General features: G+C 40.8%; 1 protein-coding gene across 2 annotated transcripts in view; it reads right to left on the bottom strand.

The window, feature by feature from the left end:
* Positions 1–24,300, bottom strand: part of LOC126878312 (zwei Ig domain protein zig-8-like) — a 58,912-nt gene extending 34,612 nt beyond the window's left edge. The window contains exons 1-2 of one of the 2 annotated variants that reach the window (XM_050640977.1): positions 22,784–24,300; positions 20,650–20,833 (exon numbers count right to left, since the gene is read on the bottom strand). In XM_050640977.1, coding sequence (XP_050496934.1) covers positions 20,650–20,779 — 130 coding nt within the window. In that variant the 5' untranslated portion in view covers positions 20,780–20,833; positions 22,784–24,300. The remainder of the gene's footprint in view (positions 1–20,649; positions 20,834–22,783) is intronic. The other variant, XM_050640976.1, reaches the window with a different exon arrangement.

Below are 24,300 nucleotides of genomic sequence, written 5' to 3'. Positions count from 1 at the left end.
CGACAGGCTTTTTACAGGACCACTTAGGTAGTTCATCAATTACTCAAAGACGTCCCACAAAAGATACGCTCTACAACTCGAGTTCCTTGAACTTTTTTCGTGCTATTTGCTTGACATTTTCTTTCAACTCACATATAAGTACGTTATAACATTTCAAACGTAGTAGCAAAAACTGTCCGACGATAAAACAGTCTTAAAATAAATCTACCAAATTCGAGAATTTAAATATTTTCTATCAGTTTTTTCTCTTGCAAAAATGATAAGTTATTATATATATGTGTATAAATAAAAATGATCACATATATGTATACCGAGCTGCTAAAGCATTTGCTCTTTCTTGCGAGAATAATGTTTAGAGAAGAAGGAAGATTAAAAAATAACGGTATTCGTGGTTTCCATATTGAATTTCAAAGTTTCGAAGAATTTCAATGGAGTAGAGACCGTTATAGTCTATAGGGTAAAATCGAACCACAAAAATGTGAGTTCAAAACGTAAAATAATAAAAACGTTTTTGAAACCACGGACGAGATCGTGGAAATTCTGTCGTTGCATACACCATGACATACAGACTGCGGTATCTTTCAGATTCATATTTCTTAAATCCGTCACAGAACCGCTTACGAACGAAACTTTCGACAAGAAAATTCCCGATCAATCGGTATCGTTACGGGAATACTTTCCCTTTTCTTCTTGTACAAACTGATGGAAATTCGATCAAAGGCGAAAGCTAAAAAGGACCACCCACGTTAGTTGCTATATGAAAATACTCGTACTAATCGACGCTCTGGTATACTATAAATGTGATTGGATCTCATAAAAGAGACGCGATAGTTTCTTTATTCGCGAATATAAAAGAACAAATAAAGTTATTAAATAACTTTCTTCCAAATAAAATATAGCTATTCTATTAAAACGGCTTAAGCTTCAATTAGCGACAGCTTACTGGAAGTATCGTTAATTTCCATAAAGATCTTTGGCTTGGTGAGAGAAAGCCTGGTCTCCAAAAAGAAAAATGTCATTGGCAGTCGCAAAAGTCGTAAGTGGCATTTCCCTTTCGATGCATTTTTTGCGGTTGAATTGCCGGATGGCAAAAAGACTCGAAGATACGAACGCGTTGTACACGTCGATCGTCAGTGTCACACCGCGCCGCGGTTCGCCACGTAGGCGTCTATTTCCGCGGGATTTCAGTCGCTTCTAGGATTTTCGACGTACATCGTCGATTGCGTTCATCCGAACTTTCGTATTCCGAATCGCATTTCCGTCAAATGTCGTTCGATTTTCCTGTTTCTTTTTTTCTTTCGCCGCTCGAAATTTGACAAGCCAATTTGTCCATGGTCGCGCAATTTTTTAACGTATCTCCAAGAACTAGTCACCATGTTTTCTTCCGCGATGTTGACAGAAAAAAAATTGATGGAACTGCGTTTCGTAAAGGCAGGTTAAGCGATTTATCGCGCGATACTTGAAGCGCTGACAATGAAATAGTCGATTATCGAAATAAAGACGAGCGTAGTTCTTCAAAATTAACGCCGAATTTTAGTCACGGTTTCCGTAGCAAAATTTTTAAAGCCACGATTTTCTTTTTTTATCTGCCTCTCGCAACGTCGTTCTTGATGTTTGTATCTCTCTCCGAAACAGGAGCTTCTCTTACCGATGAAAATTGTTTCACGGAGACAGTGCAGAATCAATGCTCAGTTAAAAAGCATTCGTACACGCTGACATTTCCAATTCTAACGTTGAAATTGAGAGACAGGTGAACGATTAGAATTTTATTCGAGTAGCTAAAAACGTACAAAAAGAAAAAGATACACGTGTCGAACGTAGATACCTTCCTTATTTTCCGAAGTCGGTATAAAAAGTAGCCAATATATTTCTGTTCGAGAAATAATTTAACTGAATTCTTCCATTATTCCCCCCCCCCTCTCCTCCCTATTTTTATCGCTTTTTCCATTAAGTATATATATAAATGTAAAATTTGGGTCAAGTCAATCAGTTGGGTTCGTTCGGCGTATCTTCATTTAGAAACAAAAGTTTATATTTCCAAAGCAAGACAATGATTTATGTATAAGAAGAGCGGTAGAGTAATACCGCAGGTTCCTAAAAACTTGTAAATACTCGCTTCATAGGTAAAGCCAGCCATCTCTGTTCTTTACATCTATTTCCATTTTATTAAATGGAAACAATGGAAGTAACTCGCACACATTCGTGTCCTGGCGAAGTTGCAACTGCCGCAGCTCCGTAGGACATTGCAATAACATCACGGAAAGGACAACTACGATCGCACGTCTACTACTCACCTCTTAACGCAATGACGTTGAATAAAATTGTAATATTTTAACTATATTTCAAGCTAACTCTGCTGGCTTGTGTCGCATTTTCACATCGTTCGTAACTTATAAATTATACCATGCATAATAAACTTTAGGTATAGAAATAAAGTAACAACGCTACTCTAAAAGCATTTATTAAACACGTCGCTATTTCGATGCTTATGTTCCTCGTAAATCGTGACGCCGATTGGACCATTTCTTTTTGCCTTGGGACCTTTGCTATAACAGTTGCGCAAAAAGAACAGCTCTCAGATAAATAATTTTAACGCGAAAGGATCAAAACTGTGCGATCCACTTAACGACTTTCTTCCCGACTGCCTTTTTCGCTTTATGGAAACACGCGGAAAAACACACAGCTTCGCCGAGACTCTGTACCGAGATCACAGGACCGCGCTTACATAGGAAGGAACTTCTTTCCTTTTAAAATCCGTCGACAAAACTGCGTCGACGAAATAATTTTATTCTCTCTGTCCGATGTGATATTTTTACCTCGTCTAGAAATTGTTATCGTCGTGTTTGCCGAGAAGCGTAAAACTTTGATCCGCGGTCTGTTTGAAAGTTTCAAAGGAATATTAATAACTTTACGCTTCCATCGAATTCTTAATTATTATCCTATTGTCGCCACTACAACACTAATTTTACATAAGCCAACATTTTTATATGTAAGAAATGTAAATAAAATTGGTTAAATCTGGATTCTAACTACTACGAACGTGGTAATTTTGCTCTACGCTAAATCGATAACTTTGGGAATCATGGGAACACGGTAAGGGCGCTTTAGAGCTGTCGAAACGCGTGATATAAAAATACGTATAACGCGCGTTACGGATCTACCCTGTAACTCGTTTGTGGTTCTATCTTTTTGGCTGGTAATAACGGCGAAAGTCGGTTTATTGGCGCTTTGCCATATAGCGCGCGCGGCAAAAACTCTATGACAGATGAAGTGCACGCTCTCCTTAATACTGCAAAATTCATTTCATCGTTGCGGCTACAGGCAACATCGCGGCCTGGCTCGTTCCCGCCAAGGACCGCCACGGTGTAAAACATTATTCCACATTACTCTTCGCGAACCGGAGAATACCGGATGAATTATTTTGTTGGTTTCTTCGTGCCTGCTCGTACTTGCACACGTACGCGTCCCCATTCGTGCTCTAGTCACCCGCTAATGCCTCGATCGCGGTCACCACGACCCACCACGAAAAGTGGCACTCTAATAATCAAACTTTGAACGCAATACGATTATCCAGTTTCGGTAGAATGTATCGAATATTTGCATGGATAGACGCTTATAAAGACTCGTTATCTTCTCTCGTATAAACTCACTATGGAGTTATATCGCACTTGTTAAAAATAGATGGTAATAGATAAAGCACTTGTGTCAGTGGGAATACGTTAGAGGAACGAAATTTCGTTCGATCGGTTTTCGCTGTGTTTTCTTCGCAACAGATACTTTTTAAAGACGGTCAGTCGCTTCGAATCGTACGATACGAAACTTTCATCGAGAGATTGTTTCAACGTTTATTTCGTACAAGACAAATTCAATAATTTCGCGCGCAAATCGAAACTCGCCTAAAAACGGAGATTAAATTATCGGTCCGTCATTCCGTGGGATATTAGACCGATATCCGATTTAACTTACGCATGGTAAAAAACGGTCCGGTTAACCGGTTATCGGTTATTCGGTGAATTTAGAAGATCGCCCATACTCCTATCTCGTTGAATCTTCCCCTTAACTTTCCGGAAATACGCAAGCGTAAATCAATGAATTTATCAGATATCAAAGTCAAGGCGTTTGAACGAAGATCTGTTGTTGCGCGCGATATGCCGAGAAAATTACCGAGCGATTATACATTAAGATCGATTCGAGAAATCGTGACTTTTTTTATCGAAGAGCATTTCGCTCTGCGATTGTTTCGCATGGTCGCGTTTACAGCTGGGGAAATGCGTCTTTTCTTAGGGCGCGATGCGACGCGATCCGAAGCATGGATGCACGATCTAGAGAGGCAGAGCTAATCCAATTGGATAAAAGCGACAGGGGCCGACATCGAATATATCAGAAAAGCTAAAAGACAGAGGGGTTAATACGAAATTGGCGCTGGCCCATCAGCCGCCAAGGGACTACGTTATCCGGAGAATTGGTGCGAGTTATGACGGCAGTCAAACGTTTCTTAACCGTCTTCTCAGCTGCCGAACGGAGTTTCCTAAAACCCGAACCCTCTGTATGCGAAGAGGAATTTCACGGATTTGCCGTAAATAACCACTTAGTTAACCCTCCTTAAATCTAACCGGTACTACGACGCAAGTTTGCGCAGTGGATCTAAGATCCCCTTTTGAATAATGCGCGTACCGTCGCCATTTCGCGAAGAAACTTTATTAAGCGAGGCCTTAAGATTTTAATGAAAAGTTTGCGACCCGCTACTCGCTAGAAATTAAAATTCTTCGCTCGTTATCATTGGCGTTGTTTGATTTTGACCGATTACTAGAAAACAGCGATGTATAAAAGAAGAAAGCTGTTTGTCCATCGGTTCTCTGTTAAACTAAACTTTGTTATTAAGAATAACTTTTGCAATTTCAAAAGTTAATCGCCATTAGCGGCCATGGAACGCGTCCTATAAAGCGTCCTATAAATAGCCACACTTTGATGCGATATTGCTGTTTCGCCGCACCAACGCCGGAAAAAACAGCTCTCCCGTTAGTGAAATATTTCCGGCGAAATGACAAACGAGATTTTACCAAACGAGAACGTAATTCCTGAAATCGACTCGGCTCAAATGTCATACACGGCAGCCGTTTCAAAATGCAATTTACGTGTAACGTTCTACATCGATTTTATCCGCTACATCGAATTTGACTTATTTCGTAAATATGAAAAGCATAACAAATATCAGAGCCAGAAACTGCACCACGTGTGTACGAAATAATTCGTCTAACGGCCGACGTATAACTCATACTGATAATTACATTCGCCGCGTGAAGATAAGCTAACACGAATATTAAGTGTAGAATACACGGGGTGCAACAGTCGCATTAATTTCTCCTAAATCATAATAGGTGGAGCCGAATTCGTATAACTAGACTTGCACTATCTATTTGTTTCGTTGCATCGCAATCATAACCGTACTACCTTAAATACGCGAAATCGATAATTTTACGCCGTTCGCCCTATCGTTGATACTTTCACTTACAAATCCATTTTATATTCAGCGAAATTTGCTTGAAATACGCTAGATTCGATAGAAAAAGATTCACGCTATAGCGTTTTTTCACGGTCCGCGCGAAACGACTCTACGCTTACGATCGGGACCCGATCTAATATTATTACGCGATGTACTCATATATTTCTTCTTCCTATCTCAGGAACCTACGTGTTTTTTTTACTTTCCTTCGTGAACGAGCGGCCTTAAATAACGTAGCAAATTATTTAGCAAAAACATGGGGACGAGAATTCAGCAAAATTAATTTTACATTAACAGAAAATAACGATCGAGGAATTTTTTACCTACTTTAGAGGGAAATTACGAGGGGCCGGCTGGCTCGTTTGTTTATGCAGATCAAAAATTAGACCGAGGCGCGCGGATAATTGGAAACGCATTACTTTTGCATTGTATTCCGTGTGTAAGTAATTAAGCTGTCATTTGCAGCAGAGTTGTTCATCGGACGTTTTTATAGCACGAGCCCGCTTAAGAATGTAACAGTCGGCTTGCTTCCTTAAACATCTAATGAGCCTACTTTCGTAGAAAATAAGCTATACAGCTGCTCGTTAAGAGCGTCTTCCGTCCTTCCATCCTCAGACAAATGCAAAACATCGCGTCGCTACGATTCGTCTTTAATGTTTGATTATCGTCCAGATGCTCCTTTTTCCTACGTTGCAAAATCCTAATGGCGTAAGTAGCATTTACAGCCTGAAATCTCACCGATATACGGCCAATTATACATATACTATTTCAAGAGAACACGTACCTACAGCTGTTCTTTCTTGCGTTAATCTCCGTATTTGAATAGACGGACGAAGTATTAAGATTTAAAACACCGAGGAAAAATAATTTGATCGTGGGAACTATAGAAATACTAAAAATTTATATGATCCAGCGTATTACCCATTGTCGTATCTTAAAATAATTGAACGAATTGGGCTACGCTAGGGAGAAGAAATGATTGATAGAAGAAACGAAAACCAAAAGAGCCATCGTTAATAAAATGAATATGTATGTAGGTACCTAGACCCGACCCACGATAATTTGCCGAAGGTTCCATTTCACATATCGCCTTTTCAATTTATTCAACGCATATTTTTAATTTGAGAAAGATCGAGCAGAGAAATCGCGAACAACGCTATTCCACAAAGTATGCCGTCAAGAATATTCGTAAGGAGAATATGAGATAAGGGAGTAACATTTTTACATCGTTCTCAACTAGAGAACGTTGAAGTTGCCGGTGCAACTCCAGAGAGGTTTCCTTACCACTTCTTTCATCTCCCTGCGAGAAAATTTAATTTTTCCTCCGTCAATGTCGCGAACGCTGATCTCGTTATAAATACTACTTCTAATCTCGAAAAAGGCTAGAAATGTATTTCGATTAATTTTCTATATAATATCGTCCCTACCACGTTGCAGAATGATATGTTCTACCGTGACGATAATTAGAAGGTAATTCTTTATCGACGCTGCATCGGGTCGGTGATACGTGGAGTCTCAGAAATTCAGAGTCAAAGAATTAACGGGAAACTTTTTTGATGCGTGCAAAGATTCGAAACCGTACTGTCGAGAATAACGAATAAAACGTCGCGTCGACCATGTTTCTGGAAATTGTGGATCAAATATTTCCGGAGAAACGTTGGCCGATAAAATGGATTTCGAGAGCGGAACTTTCGTTGTTTAGTTTTATCTTTGAACGAAGATGGAGGAAACGAGAGCATGCAGTTTTGAAAGCAAGTACCCGCGTATTGGCTCGATGAATTCGCTTAATGAAAGCATTAGAGCATACCTTTCGAAGCACGTTTTCCAAGGGAACGCAGTTACCGCCGGTTTTGTGCTGCCCGTAACAATGCGCAACCACGCACACGTCCGACAGAGAACTCATCAATGCCGACGCTCTTCATAAACGTAAGAACGGAATTACCGTTCGCGTTAACCACCTTTCCTACTATCGTCGCACTAAAATCGTTCCTCTTTTCGTTACGACGCTATTCCGATGTCGTTCGCGATATTAAAATTCACACTGGAGATCATTCAACGGAACGCGAATCGTTTTCATAAACGTTTCTCCAGAACGTAGCTATATCGTACCAAACGTCTGCACGATTAAACAGAAGTATTAAATTTACACTATTTGCATTCGCAGCAATTCCTTTTAATTCTAGTTAACTATTTTTGTCCTGTTTACGTTGTACAACAACTGTCTTTACTCGTTTGAAATCTAAGGAAATTCGAGGGTATTTGATATTATGAAAAGATCATCAAAAAATTTGACATATGTATGTTATAACGTGTACGTCCGCGCAAGGTTGGGATGCTGCAAAGAGGATACCTTTCTCCAGAGGCAAAGGTATTTCGACAGAGGAATATTTTCTCGTCAGCGAAGAAGACACGGCATACGATATTAACTCGTAGACATTTCATACAGATTTACATATACGAAGGAGATGTGAAACGTTTGTTCCTTTCGTTACAGAAACATTCCTCCGTAGGAATTTGCATCTATTCTCTCATCTTGATCATGGTTTGTTTTTCTTCTGGGTATTCTTTTTTCCAAGACGTCCATTTGGTCAGAAAACAACGCGCATTCGAAGAAGAAATTCTCGAGGGACCGTTAGTCCCGTCGACTGACGTGTAATCGAACGCGAAAAGGAGATTCTAAGAAAAACAGATGGCGTAAGCGTCTTTTCATCTCGTTTCAACAATCGGAGCTCCGCTTTAATAAGAGACCAGAAATATGAAAAACTTTCTTCGAACTTCGAAGCGAAGAACCGCCAGTGGATTTGCTAGCAAAGCGTGAAACGAAGACGCGAAAGCATTTTCATAGCAACCGGTACTTTAAACTGACTCGTCTGTTATGGCACTGACTTCCCTACGAACTGAACTTTCGTACTCTAGCTGCCGTGCGCAAATATTTGTTTTCCGTTAAGAGTCGCTCGGAAGAAAATTCGTCAGATAGACCTAAAAACGCTCGAAACTTTCGGGTCAGTGTTTCCTTCATCCAGGCTAATACGCTTTTAGCATAATCGATAAATCGTGGCTGTAGAAGTTGTTCGAATGCTCGTTTCCGCCACCGCATCCGATGATGAATTATACGGTTGGAAAGTCGCAAACGATAATAGCGACTCGGTGGAACGAAATACAGGAAAAATTTGTAGCTTTAATTTCGAATCTATGCCGGTTTGCTCGATCCGAAGCCGATTCCTCTCGCTCGTCAAGTTCTGTAACCAAATTGCCCGCAGTGTTTTTAAATCGAAACGCGATCTGATGTCGTCTGAAACACTAAACGTCGCGATTCTAAAAATTTGCGTAACAAGCTGGATACTTGGTGATTACGTTGGACGTTGGTTCGAAGAACGATTCGCGAAAGGAAGGAGGAAACCCGCAACTTTCAAGGGCGGATAGGTCTCGCAACGAGCGACGCTGAATAATCGTTCGTTTCGAAACGTCTTGAGAAGGCACGATCGAAACGAAGAAAAACAGCGTCGCCTCTGCAACGAGAACGACGCGCTTATTAAAAAAACGCGCTGCGTTATATAACGAAGCAGCAAATTAGTCGAGATAGAACTGAAAACGCGATGCTTAAGATCCTCAAAGGAACTCCGATTTAATTAGACGAAATAGGGTCAGCGAACGTTTAAGGATATGCTATTCTCGAAACCAACTGGATGGAGTGCTCCTCTGAATCCGTGAAAATGTGTATACTCGTTTCTCTCTCTTTGCCTTCTTACCACGCTAAATTGCTGACTGCGATTTACCTGCGTCCACACTTTCGTCGCATTCATCTACATTTGCGCTTACAACTTCCTAATTGCGTTATCGCGAACACGATAGGAAATGAATTAGAAAATTGGAACGAATAGGAAATGAATAGGAAAGGAATTTTGTGTTTTCCTTGTATCACGTTGATATCGACCTTCGAAAATTGAGAAATTTGCTGCACAGAAGAGAAATTACAAGAAAAGCATCGAGAATGTGAAAAATTTGGAAAGCTCGATTCAGGTTTCAGCGCTATTTTTACTTTGATGAAACACGCCAATTAGTTGGAATAATTACATTTAATTTCTTTTGTCAATCCTTTATTATGCTGCATATTTTACGTAATTGAAATAATGTCGTATTTTCCGTACATTTTTAACGATAATTTTATTTGCGCGATATACTAGATACAACAAAGGAATTACTTTCAACCTCACGACCAATTACATAAAATGAATGATTTAATAATACGAACATAATGTATCGAGTAATAATGGGAAATAAAGGCGATACGCGGTCCGAAATGCTTTCAATAATTCCATAACGGATCAGCTTTGTGTACGCCGAGTAATTTGGAGAAAGCAAACTGCAAATTCGAACGCAATGCGATTTCTATTCCATTAAACAAACGGTACCCTTTCCGATGCGCGAAGCTTAATAAATTGTTGCGTCCAGTAGACGGCCATCACAGTATTAAAACACGCCTCGTCTGTACATACTCTCTATCGAAAAAAAGCAGCAATTAGCGTTAATTAAGCAACAATTACCGCTTTCTCTTCATCGCGCGACAAAGAATAAGCGGACGTTTTATCATGCTGTAAAAATTCTTGTTCGCAGACTACGATTGCCGGTCGTGAGATTGCCTTCGACGTGCAATTATCTTTCTGAGGAAATCTCGAGCCGATTAGTACCCCTTGGTATACATATTTGCAAAACAAAGGAGAAGTGTGCTTGACAAGGGAAAGTTTCCAGACAACGGTTTTTCGTCATTGTTTCGAAGGACAATAACCAGGCGAATGTTAAATCGTTACCAAAATGACGCGATATTCGGACGCGGAACAACGATGAACGAAGAGTGGAACCGTGATTATTCGGAATAAAAGTTAATTAGTCACGCGGCTAACTTGAACTCTAAAGACCAAAGAACGATGCATCGCCTTTGCTGAATCGAGTCGAGAGAACGTTTCACGGATCCGCGAATTTCGAAAGAAATAGCTTTGTCCGTCGAGCCTTTAACGATTCCATGGCGAGCTCCCTTAATAAAAGTCCGAACGTCTTTTCTCGTGGAACGAATAAATCATCGCTTCGACGACCCATTAAAAAGTCGAAAAAGGGTCTTATTACTCGGGAAGAGAAGGGAAGAGAAGAGAAGAGATGAGAATACCAGCGAGTAAAGAAGAGGCTACCGGAGAAAATTGCTGACAACTGCAGACGTGTCTTAACGATAAGGCTCTGGCAATCTAAGCATATAATCTTCTTAAGAGCTTTGCCGTTTAATTAAGAAAACAGTATTATAAACATATACAGTAACATAGAAAGCTCCTTTTTGTGGTTGCTTTATTACACGAGTATAGAATGATTCTTACTATCAGGTACACGTGTATGTTTTCATCGTCGACGATAGAAAAACAAACGAAATACAAAACTACTTATTGCGTTTTGATAGAATTTAACGTTAAGCAACTTTGTTATTTCTTTCATAAATATTATTAATATAAATGACGATAAACGAAAGTGAGTCTCCGTCAACGTACATAAGTGAAAATGCAGAATGTTTCTCATTTCTTTGATTTTAAAGATACGATCTACGATATCGTATAAAATTCAAAAGGTTTCATCTTAAATTATAGACAATTTTGGTTTTCTTTGTCTTTCGCGTTCTTTATCTCGACTGAAAAAGTATTTTAATCTTTAAAAGGTACCGCTTTGTACGGATGGAAAATGTACAGATGGAAAATGGATCGATCGTCGATCTATAGGCGTTGATAATAGATCAACATCGAAACCAGCAAACTGTAAAGTACGAAAATATCTTTTACAAGGAGTCCTTAAAAAATGACATTTATCCATCAACGTCAGAGGCACAGGACAGGATTATGCAGTTTCAACTGAAATTCCGGAGATTTGTCGTTGAAGGTTCAGGATTGTCGAATCGTTTGTTCGATCGCGATTTTGACACTGACGAATCGGGATGATAGATGTGCCGAGAATTCATTGCGAAATCACGGTAGCCTATCGAAGTCGTCGCGCAGTTTCGACGCAGAGAGGAAGAGCAAAAAAAAAAAAAAAGACATCGTGCTTTCAACGAAACACGCTCGATTCGAATGCCTTAAAAATTCCGTCGATTTCGTTCCGATCAAAAATATGTATTAATCGTCGTTCGTGCGACAATGTTCGTTTAAATTTCCATAAGTTGTTCGGAAGCTACGCGACGAATATCGTTGATATCTCGATTTTTCCACACGGATAACGACGAATTTACGACGAGACGAAACAAGAAGGATACACGCACGTATGTGTTATTCTTCCAAAAGTTGTAGCGTTTATTCGTTGAAAAATAATTCTCAGTTCTAACAGGCAAAGTAAGTATCGACGCGCATCGAAAATCACGATATATCAAACGAATACACCGATATTCCCATCGCAATTATCATGTTCGATGAATTGAGCTCACTGTATACTTTTAATCTCGCTATAGATTGTTTATAAACACGTTCGTTTTTACCTGTCCGTTTCCATGCAAATTGAAATTGCATTTTCGCCGATGCACGATCGAATATTATACCGCGAATCAAAACGTTTCTCGTAACGGACATACCTATCTGGCCGTCTATTAGTTATTCGCGAATCATCGAACGGTAAAGTTACAAATGACAAATGATACTAGAAACGAAGATCGAATATACTCCCGCATTCGTCTAATATCCATATGTATGCGCTTACATTATTCCTCGAGTTTGGAAATGTTTTGTCAGTCTAGAATCGCATCAAGCGTCGTTCAGACTTTTGTTCAAGAAAGAAAGGAACGACATCGTTGTCTGCGTCGCGTAAGCTGCACCAGGCTTTCCGTAAACGTCGCATCTCGCATAAATATGGAAATTTTGAAAGTGAGGTTCAGCCATTCGGCTCTCGTCTTTTCACGCAACACCTTCGCGTTCGCGTTTGTATCCGTATCCGCGTTGCGTCTCGTTCGTTCTCTCCGCACGTTTCACCGATATGCAGTGTCAGAAATATCTTGAAAACCTCGGCTGCACGCATCGCGTAAAACGATATGGTTTGAATATTAATGATAGAAACGCTTTTTTATCCGGTACAACTTCGAGAACGCAGTGAGGAAATCCTTTCTGCGATTCTATTACGATCGACCGTATAGAAATACATACTTCTTACTCCCATGGTGACTCGTGAGTATCGCGCTACGCAGCTTTCGCGTGGAGAAGATCGATCTACGAAATTGAAAACGGTGGAGCGTGGCGGAAAAGGCCGAAGCGCGACCAACGAGATAGATACATGTATATATCGTACTTTGCTTTGGCAGAGTCCCAAAGGAATCGCCATAGCTTTTCAGATACGAATTTAAACCGGTCCGCATAAAGTTCCGCGGTTCTTTCCGATCGATTGTTTTCTTCTAGAAGGTCAAACTATCTTCGATTTACGCGTTCGCCGGATCCCAGATAAATTCATCGCGCTTTCCGGAAAATCCAATCGATTCTTCCTCGTAACAGATAGCAAGACGAGATTTTCCTTCCCGCTCGTTAGTTCCGAAAAAAGAGCGATTTTTCGTTTTCGCGCAGCAAAAGAAACCCGGTTTACCTCGTCCGACGGACAATGCAGTTTATTCGTCGCTCGAGTAACAAACTGCTTCGATAACGCGAATGATCAAATCCGTTCGAGCAAATTACAGCCCGCGAGATTCGACGGAATCGAGACATTTTTGACGGTCGGTAGTTTCGCTTCGTTCGCAACTACGAGTGCATTTCGATTTCGATGCCGTGTCATCGCGATCAAGAATACGGAAACTATACCGCGTAGACTGTAACTAGAACACGAAAGTTACGGAAATTACGAAATAGAACTCTTGCTATCGCTTCCATTCTTTTCCTCGTCGAAGGGAACGGAAGTTTCGCGAATCGTTTGGGAAATAAGTTGGAAGAACGCAGCAACGTTATGCGAGGAAGTTGCCGCTTTTCGATCCGGGAATACTTTTGTAAAATCTTTTCCATACGCCGATGCATAACAGTAGCGATAAAAGGCAGGGACTATCTCCTCTTCGTGGGTTGCGCTCACGATCAGGAGGATTTCGGTCGTTGACCACTATCTTTATTTTATGTTATGGTTATGTTACAATTATTGTTTATCATTTATGCTAATCGGTATTTGTCGTACTTTGCGTTTCTTGTAAAGAATCGGTGCAATTATTTACAGTTGTAAAATGTCGTTCATAGCACGATGATAAGTTTCTTTGATAAATATGTCTCGATGCAGTTGAATATTTCATACGCTTTTTACCCACTGGATCGTCATAGAAATCCTGAATCCTTCGAATATTCCACTAGTTTCATACCGTATCATCTGTCTTCGACATGCAATGAATCAGCGCTAAGTAAAAAGCTCTCGATTCTTTCGTTATTCGATCTCCTAGTTATTTCGAAAGCGCACCGTTTCTCTCACTTACACTCGCTATACAGCTAGCGATTTTCACGATCGATGGGAATAAAAATAAATGGTAAAAATCCATAAATGATTTAGACCAATCTAAAACTGTCATGCACTCGTTGCTCGATATCCTTGAAAGTACAGTAGAAGATATTCGACGAAATTTAACGAAACGATAACGCTCGTAATATCCAGGTAAAACGGCAAAATTGCAAATTGAATTCGTATACAGGGACGAATAAACAACAGAGCAGACGTATGAAAGTACAATGCACCGTGTGCGGATTCTTATCCCAAAAATTTCAATATAGAGGCATAATTTCCCGCGTGGAAATGTCATGTACGCATAGGGGAACGTCATCGTTTAAACGGTTGATCCCGTTATAAATTTCAGATTAGTTACCCGATTGCTCCATATTTTCTCGACAACTAAGCGGGGAGAGAAAGGAGTGTCTCGTATCGGTGACATAACAACATCGTAAATTGCGGATTGATATATCACCTGGTTTGAATATTGCGGTGACTGGCGTTATTTGTCGCCTTGATCTATGAGAATCTTCTGGCGCAGCGGTGAAAAACAACGCGGGCCTGTCCATAGGTTAAATATATTCGCGCCTGCGTATCTACGATCGCGAATATTCCATCGAATGTACCATCCGATTTGTTGACTTTTATTTATCGATATTAACAGCTACTGATAAATCTCGTTTATAAACTTCCTATTTTATACGAATATCGCACATACACGCGCTTCCATATATCTCTGCTTTAATTCTTCAAGTCAGACTTTTCAACGTCTCGTGCTCGTCTGAATTAGCTCGCAAAGAGCGTCATTGCCGCGCTGCTAATTACGAGCTATTACGACTTTTTAATTAGTCTTTAAAAACTTCTTCATCGAATCGGTTTTTAAGCGTACGTTTCAACAATGGCGCGGCGCGGCGTTGCGGTAGGTCAACCGGAGACCAAAGAGACGCAGGAAAGTATTATCGGATAACTCTAGCCGTAGGCACTCGGTTGGAAATTTATAGATAATCTCGAGTCTTACAATCGAGACAGTGACGTCTTTCTTCTTCAACCGAAACGAATTGTCCGAGCGGAAGAAAATGTAGAAATATCGGCGGACGACTTTCCATTACACCGAGCAAAGCCTCCTATCTCGAGGTCCTTGCTACTGAAATTCACGACCGTGTGTTTTAGCTTGTGAACCATTTTTCAAGTTATTTCTTATTTTTAATGAAAGCGTAGAAGATGGAAACGAAGATAACAGAATTCGCCAATGAAGAAGCGAATAATTCTTTTGAAAAAGGGAAGGTCTAACGTTCCAACGACGAGATAATTTGTCTTCACCGAAACAAAGGTTAATCGATGCCAAACTTCGAAGTGATTTGAAACGCTTAGAAATAACCAGTATCGTTGTTCTCTTTCGATCGGGGATTCTAATTATTCTAATTATTCGGAAGAACCTAACACCTGGATTGATCGATCTTATCTCAGTGACACTCCTTTTGTGCCGAATTCCTCTGAGATATGTTCACAGTTGAATCAATTGCGACCTACTGTGTTAAATGAGCTCGGAATTTAATTGCTAGCCGGCATAGAGGATAATCCGTCTTTATACGAATTGCAACAATATCGTTACTGTGTTTAGTTCGAGTCAGGGACCTCTCTCTCAGAAGTCCGGAAATTCTCTCGATAAAGTTGGCTAACCTAGCAAGTCAAATAAAATATAAATATACATGTATGTTCAGCTGTTTATTATTACCATCTTTTCAATATAAAATCATATTGTAAAAAAATGAAATTTTCAAGCTGCACGCAATACTTTTTCACCTATGTTGCGGTTTATTCGTCCCATTTCAATAAAATTCGATTTTTCCATTTGAAACAAGATTCATAACCAGAATGAAAATAATTCCAAATTATTCTAAAATAATTCCAGGACCTATTATACGTGTATCTGCATAGATCCATCTAAACTACGTGATATATGAACATATTGCATGGTACAATCGAATTTGAATATAATTTACTTAGTAAATAGACGAGAATGTTAATCGTACGTGAAATGGAAAAAACGAAACAGATTTAAATAGTTGTTGAACGATAGGTTTATCTCGTGTCCCTTTTGCTCTGATAAAATTAATCGATAGTTTCGATCCTCGAACGAACCCGTGAGAATTTTCGCAGATGTTTCTTCGGATCGGTCGAGTACGAGTTAACGTTTTCTAGTAATACAGTGCGCGTGAAAGAAAGAAGGCTGGGAAGTTTCGTTCTTTTACTTTTTTGACTTTGTCGTCGCCATACTTCTACCGCAGAGAGCACTTACACTCGTAAACGTCTTAGCAGAGGTGTTATTCCGGAACGAACATTCGTTAAATATCCAACGAAAGAAAGAAAGTCGACGGTCGGCTGTGCCAACCGAACCAGCCACTCCGAGAGAATTTGATCGTTTTATAGGGAAGAAGAACAGCCACCGATAATCCGTTCGAGAAACGATCGTTTTCCCTCTCGCGGTCAAACCACGGATGATGGATCGATTCAAACACGTTGCATCTCGTACCAATGGGACGTTACGCCTCGACTTTCTTCCGTCAGTCAACGATTTCGAGCGGCGATAAACGCAACGTGGAAATTTAGAATATTTTACGGTTAATAAAATTAACTACGTGTAGTCGACGATATTCTCCGCTTTACGAGATCATATCGAACTTTAAGCGTTCAACGATCGACGATACCGCGAGGTATGACGCTCACGACTATCGACATTCTGACTGCTTTTATCGTGGAATCGAACGTGAATCGCGATCGTTTGGCAATCAGATTCTCCGGTATCGCGGCGCCTTTAAATGCGATGTACGTGTACTTTGAAAACGGGTCTATCCAGGTGTTTGTACAGTAAGGTTCGCACGGTATTTGCGGTATTGCAGCGTACGTCAAAGAGAAATTGAAACGCCGAGCGTAAACCACATTAGTCGTGTATGACTCATCAACGTAGCTGTAATACTGCCTTCGCGTTGTTAAATAAACCTAATTCCAGCCATCAAATATTGAAGGCTGCCACGAACTTCTACAATTTGATGCTTGCCTGCTAACGTAACGTAAATTCTTTGAATTATAAATGAGCGTAATACAGAGGGATCTCTCGCTATTGACTTTTCTTCTACGCGTTTTCATTATTCTTGTTACTTCCACGTTTCGTCGCTTATTTTCACCGTCCATTTTATCAGAATCTACGAATATTTACCCAGTTTTTGAATCACAAGAGCTCGCGAGAATTACCTTCAACTTCTTGTCCAAGGGTTTACATTGCGGCTGGTTTCGATCGAGTGTTGTCGAAAACTTCAAAGCAGCTACCGTTATCGGAGAAACGACGTAATTTCATCGGTCCTTCGTTATCTTTTTATTTACTTTCTAATTCGTTGCTTGCTCAGCGTAATTTTCTACCTATAGACCGTGTCAAAATACCATTCCTCGACAAAAGCTTTGAAACACCTTCTATCTTTACAGGACAATAGTTTTCGAAGGAGCAAATTCTACAGTCGACGGACATGTTTTCTTACTTTCCGGCGGATTAAGTCCACTACTGCTGGAAGCGCGCATACACGTTGAGAAGCTCTACAAAAATACAATCGCCTCTTCTTTCTTTACTAGATCACGCTTCTTCGATAAAGAGCAGATCGTTGTATCTCTATAACGAAACGAGCCAGCTGAACTTTATATCTTCGCTTCGATTAAAAACGCTGCAATTCATCGACAATTCATCGATTCAAAGAGCACGTGTTAATATCAGTTGAGAATCGAAAGCAACGCGTTCGTACAAATCGCATTTTAAATACATTGGGTGGAAAAATAAAGAACAAAACATGTATTAGAATATCGTCGATGGAACCTGTGTAACAATCGCGTTCAAAGTTTGACGAACGAACCGGTATATTCTCGTATATACGTATACATACACATATACATATACATACGTATGAAATTGAGTCAAATGTATATACGTAATAATAGGCGCGCTTACGTTTGTGGCTATTTAACTGTTAGTCGCTGTGTTCTTGTGTACCACGCGATGTTTTTTCGGAGGAGCGGAAGAAATGCGGAATACGGCTCGACGGGAAACTTACGTCGGGTAACAAAGCACGAAGAAGTTGTGAAAGCAAAATATGGCAAATTATTAACGGTGGCGGTTGTATAGGGGGAAGTTTCGCGAACGTAAATTCGTCGTTTCCTCGGATTTATAGTCGGAATCCGCGTAAAATGAAATAACCCCCGGTCTGTAAACTATAGTGTTCCATTTGCAGGAAACGCTTCGAAGCTAACATAGTTACGAACGTCGCATCATCGTGTCATTACGTCGTACGTAGTCGGTGAGACAGCAATAGACACTGGCGCGGAAGATAGCGACTGCGATCGCGATACGCGACACCGGCCGATACCGAGGAACACGCATCGAATCTATCCAACTATAACTTTCGGATAAACGTGTTTACCGCCGGCAAATGTCGAGTTTACTTTGCAAACCGAGAACGCGGAATCGCGTTTCCGCCCTTTACGTTCTTAAACTTATTTCGCCTATCCGGCGTTTTCTTTCAACTTTTACGTTTCCTCTCCTCCGCGGAATTTCGATATCTGTTTTTCGAAGGTTGCTTACAAAGGAAATCAGCAAACAATGATAATCTAGAGAGACGCCAAACGAAAATGTACAGAGAAGAAAGAAAAACAGTTTGTTCCTATCGAACAGAAATTCCGTATTTCGATGTTTTATCCTATCGATTCGCGTTTTAACGGACTTTGATATTCAGGCTATCGAGATTTCTAGAATTTATTCGTGTAACACTCGACGGAGGGTCCTCGCGGTTGTCGACGGAAATTGTTTCGAAAAGAGCAAGCGAAACACGTACAATTTGGCAAGCTGCTAGTTTCAATATTTATGAGTTAAGAGTTTATCCTCTTTAGAGAAAGCACCTCTTTGAAAGTTGTAGCAACACTGTGGACGAATGGAAACGAAAGCAAATAGAAAGAAGTTTACCTGCAGCGTTTCTGTTTGTTAACAGTGCATATACACGCGTACGTTTGCGTAAAAAATATTTCTGGCTCACAATTTAACTGGCAACAGAATCAGAAGATTATTATTATTATCACTCGCGTAAAAAGCAAATTACATGTAACTTTACGCACGATATTCTATTAAAATTGTTCATTCCAAGAAACGCAAATTTAATCGTCCGCTAAGCTCGACCGTAGCGTAAAAGTTTTCCAACGATAAAACAACAGGCTGCATTCTCGCGAAAATATTTGCAACGCGATATTTATTAAATGAAGGATAATCGGAAATAATTGATAAAACGGTCGGGAGAGGAACGAGCGCTGAGAGTATTGTAAAAAGTTCGACGAGCGGAATATTTGGTTCAACGAGCTTGTCGCGCGGATAGTACACATGTAGCGATGTAGGTACACAGCTGCTTTTTAAAACGTGCGTGCGTGCAACCGCTCTTTTAGTTGACCGCAACAACATTTGCAAAGTCCCTAGGGATCATTGTTTTCTGCAATGCGTTTTTATCTGTCCACGACGAGCCATGGCGAGCCACGCCCGCACACTAGTTAACGTTAATTTCCACTTCCTGATTCCTCGCCCCTCCGCGCTACCATTTCGCTCGTTGTGCACGTTTTCAACATTTCCACCGTTTCCAGTGTTTTCGGCGTTGCCTATCGTACATCCACCAGGTTCGCCAACTTTTACGACAATTCCATGACGCGTCATAGCCACTGGCGTGAAGATAAAACGTTTCGCGCATGGAACCAACTTGGCTGTTTCAAAGAAGAACTGCTTTTGCATTTTTTAATTACGTTTAACACCGATTTACACGGGAAAACGTGACTCTGCGAATTAGCACGCTCCGATCTCGCGCCGTAATAAAAATGCTGCTGCCGATCGAACAGAAAGGTATGTACGTACATTGTACGTATATACTATACCGCTATTCGTGAATTTTTCCATCCGCGTTAAACGCACGTGGCTCTATCGGTTGATCGTTAGCTATCGCGCAATAGGAATTTTTATCAAGTACGTACGTTATTCGGATTCGGATTAAGCCAAAGAGAAGAAAATTTTGATGCGCGTTTCAATTACTCGATGGGTAACTTTTACGAGAATTAACGAGACTATGAAAGCTTAGCAAAATGAGAGTAGATTGTGAATTGTCGCACTGGCCAGTGTCGTTAACCGGATCAAATAGGAAAATTCTAATCAACGAGAGACGAACGCGAGCATTTTACTCTCGATAAATCGAGATTGCGCGCGCGGACAACCCGAATAAACAGACCTATGTACACACTACGAAAAATTAGTGACAAAAGGTAATTGAACAACCTGTATATACGTGTATATAGCATCGAGCTGTATTACTTTTCGGATTGCACCATGGATTAAATGACACGTTAATTTTCTCTTCCCTCTCCGATTAATCGATTTTTTAACAAGAATTTAACGCGAATCAATTCAATTTCGAGCGAAAGAACTTCCAATGACAAGCACGCTGCCCGAATTTCATAGAACAGCTTAAAATTAGCTTTCAAAGTTACCAGGTCGAGTTAACTTTTTCTACAAGGACAACTTTTGTTCGATTACAAGTTCAATGGACAAGAAGAGAACGTTTTCTTATCGTGACGTGTGTAATCGTGCCAGAGTACGAACAAATTGTGCATCGGCTTACCGTGCAACAGTAGCGAAAAGAAGAAAATGCAGATCATCTTGGCCAGAGCTGGCGCGCACCAACCGCTCCCGTTGACGCTGTACCGTAAATCCATTCGCAGAATCTTCACGGTCCATCGTTTCCGGTACATTTCGCAACACCAGCCTCAAAGTCGTGCCAGCTCAAGTGGAGCGATATATCTTTTCTGCCAACAATAAACAGAAATTCACTTTCCGCTGCGAATTCTCGTCGTCCGCGAATCTCCTCGTTTTCGTTCCGTATCTCACCCATCGATACCATCTCTTCTCGTTTTTCTTCATTAACGAAAATTACTCGCGTCGAAATACATGCGCGTAACACCTGTTTCGCCTTTCTTTTCTTTCGTTTTCATCAATTTTAATTTATACTTACAACGACAACTTTTTAAACACAAGCAGCCACTTACTTTCAATCAACTACCGATTTATTCGCAAATTCTAAATGACGCTACAAGTATTCGACAGATCGTTAAAGTCTCGCGTTAATCGAAAATAAATACCCTGCGATCGAATGTAATAATGGACATTTGCGTAACGCGAACCGTGTACATTACAGCAATATGTACAATAATAATATTTGTTATACAATTTATAGCCTGACCAGAGGGGTTGCCGATACGAAAGCGACACGACAGCAATTTCACGATGTTTACAATTTCGATTATCTATTCGTGGATTTATTACCGGCCGGTTATTACGCGGCAATAATCAGCCTGTTGTATGAACGAGCCGACAACCGTTGACGCGTCTGCGAGACTGGCTTGTGCGTAAATTGAAATCAATCTCGAATACAACTCTATCGTTGGATAATCGCTTAAAACGGTAGTCGCTTTAAATGCGCGCGAAAACTGTTTAGCTTCGTTTCCGCGTTTTAAAGCGGCACGCGTTTAACCTCCGCTCTCTTTTCACCTATTTTCCATTGGTCATTGAAAATTTATCTCTTCCAGTAGGAAATTCAACAAACGCGTAGCGAGCGAATTTCTGATTCAACGAAGCCTGCTTCTCTTCGACCGATTATTCGATCTCGATCTCGATCTCGATCGAGACCGACATCCAAATTTTGGATCGTCGCGCTGTAACAGTTGTGACTTGGAGACGTCCGTCAAGATGACCTGATCGTTGCTGCATAATATCGTATAATAATTGGCAAGAGTAATCGCGCGCAGGTGCAATACCGGACTTGACATATTAATTTTGCACGTCTGTCGTCGTACCGTGTAAATTTCGCTTAAACTTCAAGCCGCCCTTCTAATGCCCAGAACTAGAAATCGAATTTGTTCACCAACCTTGAATAAATACTACCGAATAAGCTCCGGATTTATTACGGCCTGTTGATTCGATTCCTCTCGCCACATGAACATCAATAACCGTTATCGTTGCACGCGTCTCCTTTTTACTTTGATCGATGAACGTGCACCGCCTGCTTCGTACTGTTTGACGATCGACGAATGAACGGTCAAAATGAATTTGCGCAGGAATAAAAATTTGCTTTAAGTATTCGAATCGTGAATTTTAATAACTGATAGTTTTTACGAGATAATAGGCAATGTGTTTTATTTAATATTCGAATCGTATATATCCGTATACATTTCGTTCTTCGTATGCCGCACAGTAAATCAAAGGCAGAGTTGCTCCTAGGAGCAAAGTTCGCAAGTCATGATTGTGCAAGAAAATTCTAGGGAATCAGTTTCAGGCAGTGAAACTTTCTATGACGTCTAAAAATAGGAAACACGATTGTTTCTTCCTTTGTAAATCGTTTATCCACGATTGTCCACGAAACAGTTCTCTTATTTCACGAAATATTTTCATAGATTTGAAAATTTAATAACGATTATTAAGCAAGTATTTTTACTGAACTAGATATGTGGCGAAACAAACGAAAGAAAGATCTGTAAAATTTTCCCAATCGATCGGAAGATATTTTCTAATTATCCGGTAAGCGATATTCTAGTAATTTTCGTGGAAAATTTAGTGGATATTATGCAAACGCAAATGTAAATGTAACGCGAACGCGTGTCCGACAGCGTTGTCACGGTCGAGTCAACGAACTATGGTGAAGAGCTGACCAGGCTGCTCTATGTACCGTACTTGATGCATTTTCAACGTGAAAAACGTACCGTGATCGCCGAAGCGACTTGCGTCAGCAGTTGTTGATCCGCAGTTACCGCTAAAACACGTCTATTGCAGTCGTGTCGAGGCCACGGGTACTTTTCTTGTCCGCTGCATTTCTCTTGATTTTTTCCGAAGCGTCCCGTTGAAGCTCAGCGTGGAAACATTCATCTTCACACTTCACTAAACATTCATTGTTTCGGTACGATCACGCTTCACTTCGAATTTTCAGTTATCATTGTATATTATGCTTTTTTCTTAACTAGACACTCCACGAACTCACACGACGTTTATCGTTATAACGCGTCCTCGAAAGCCACGCAGTGGAACAGATCGGTTAAAAGGTAGCCGCAAGTAGGAGGATGGATTAAATTTCGAAACCGCCACCGAAATTTTACCGCGACGTAGATACGATACCCGTCATATATAAATATATATAATAATTTTTAAACCGATCATACAGAAACACCACTTTCAATGGCTAAGAAGTACGTACAACCGAAATTGGATAACGCGTCTACCAATAGGTTATGCATATTTTTACGAGTCTGTTCATTTTTGCAAAAGAATTTTTAACAAATCACGCTGCGTTACAGCCAAATCAAATTACACGCAACACAAAAGGGAAAAGAGTTAGATTAACTTACGGTATCGCATAATACGTAATTACAGTTACAGAGTAATTCTATTTCCACATAACCTAACTTTCACGGTCGGATCTTCTCGAAGATATTTGAAAGAACCTTTTGTCGCAAAACACTTTCTTATCGATTCGTTCGACGATGGATTAGTCGCACAGTTCACAGCGAACAAGATATCCCGAACAAATCAAATTTCCACGTGACAAACGGATGCATCGTGCGCGAAGATGCACTAACGGAACATGGAACTCGCGATGAGTCCGCGCAGTCGACGATCGCCAATCTAGTCGGCGGTTCTTCCGTTTTCCTTAAGTGCCACTCGTTCGTCATTCAGCACGCACACTCCGTTCTTCGTAAACACGTTTCGTCGCGTGTGTACAAGCATCGCCGATACCGCGGGCAGCGCCGGTAGACCGACTGAAACGAAATCGCCGCGCCACGCCGGAGCAACAGAGAGAGAGCGAGTGGAGGGGGCGGCATTCACCGTCAGAAGGAAGGATGGAAGGGTGGAAGGAAGAGAGGAAGGAAGAAAGGATTGGGAGTGTGAGGCAGTCGGAGGAAGGAGAAAGGAGCTGGTAAGATGGATAGGCAAATAAGTGGACGATCAAAAGGAGCGAGTAAGCGGTGTCGAAAGACGAGTCAAGAAAAAAGTGAGAAAAGAAGAGAAAGAGTGCGAGAGAGTTGCGTAAAGAGATCGGTGAGCGAAATGCTGCCGTGCTGAAGACCGCGACCCAACTGCGCCCGCGCTTAGCCAGATATCAGCCCCCCTCCCCTACCTCCAACCACCGGCGGCGTAGACTCTTACCACCTCCGCCTCCGTTGCCGCCGCGTTTCGCTCGCTCGCTCGCTTCACTCCGCTCCACGAGTCCATTCCGCACCACACT

Source organism: Bombus huntii, chromosome 2, assembly GCF_024542735.1.
Source record: "Bombus huntii isolate Logan2020A chromosome 2, iyBomHunt1.1, whole genome shotgun sequence".
Taxonomy (NCBI): domain Eukaryota; kingdom Metazoa; phylum Arthropoda; class Insecta; order Hymenoptera; family Apidae; genus Bombus; species Bombus huntii.
Note: the sequence above shows the minus strand (reverse complement) of the source record. Positions and strands in the feature narration are given on the sequence as shown.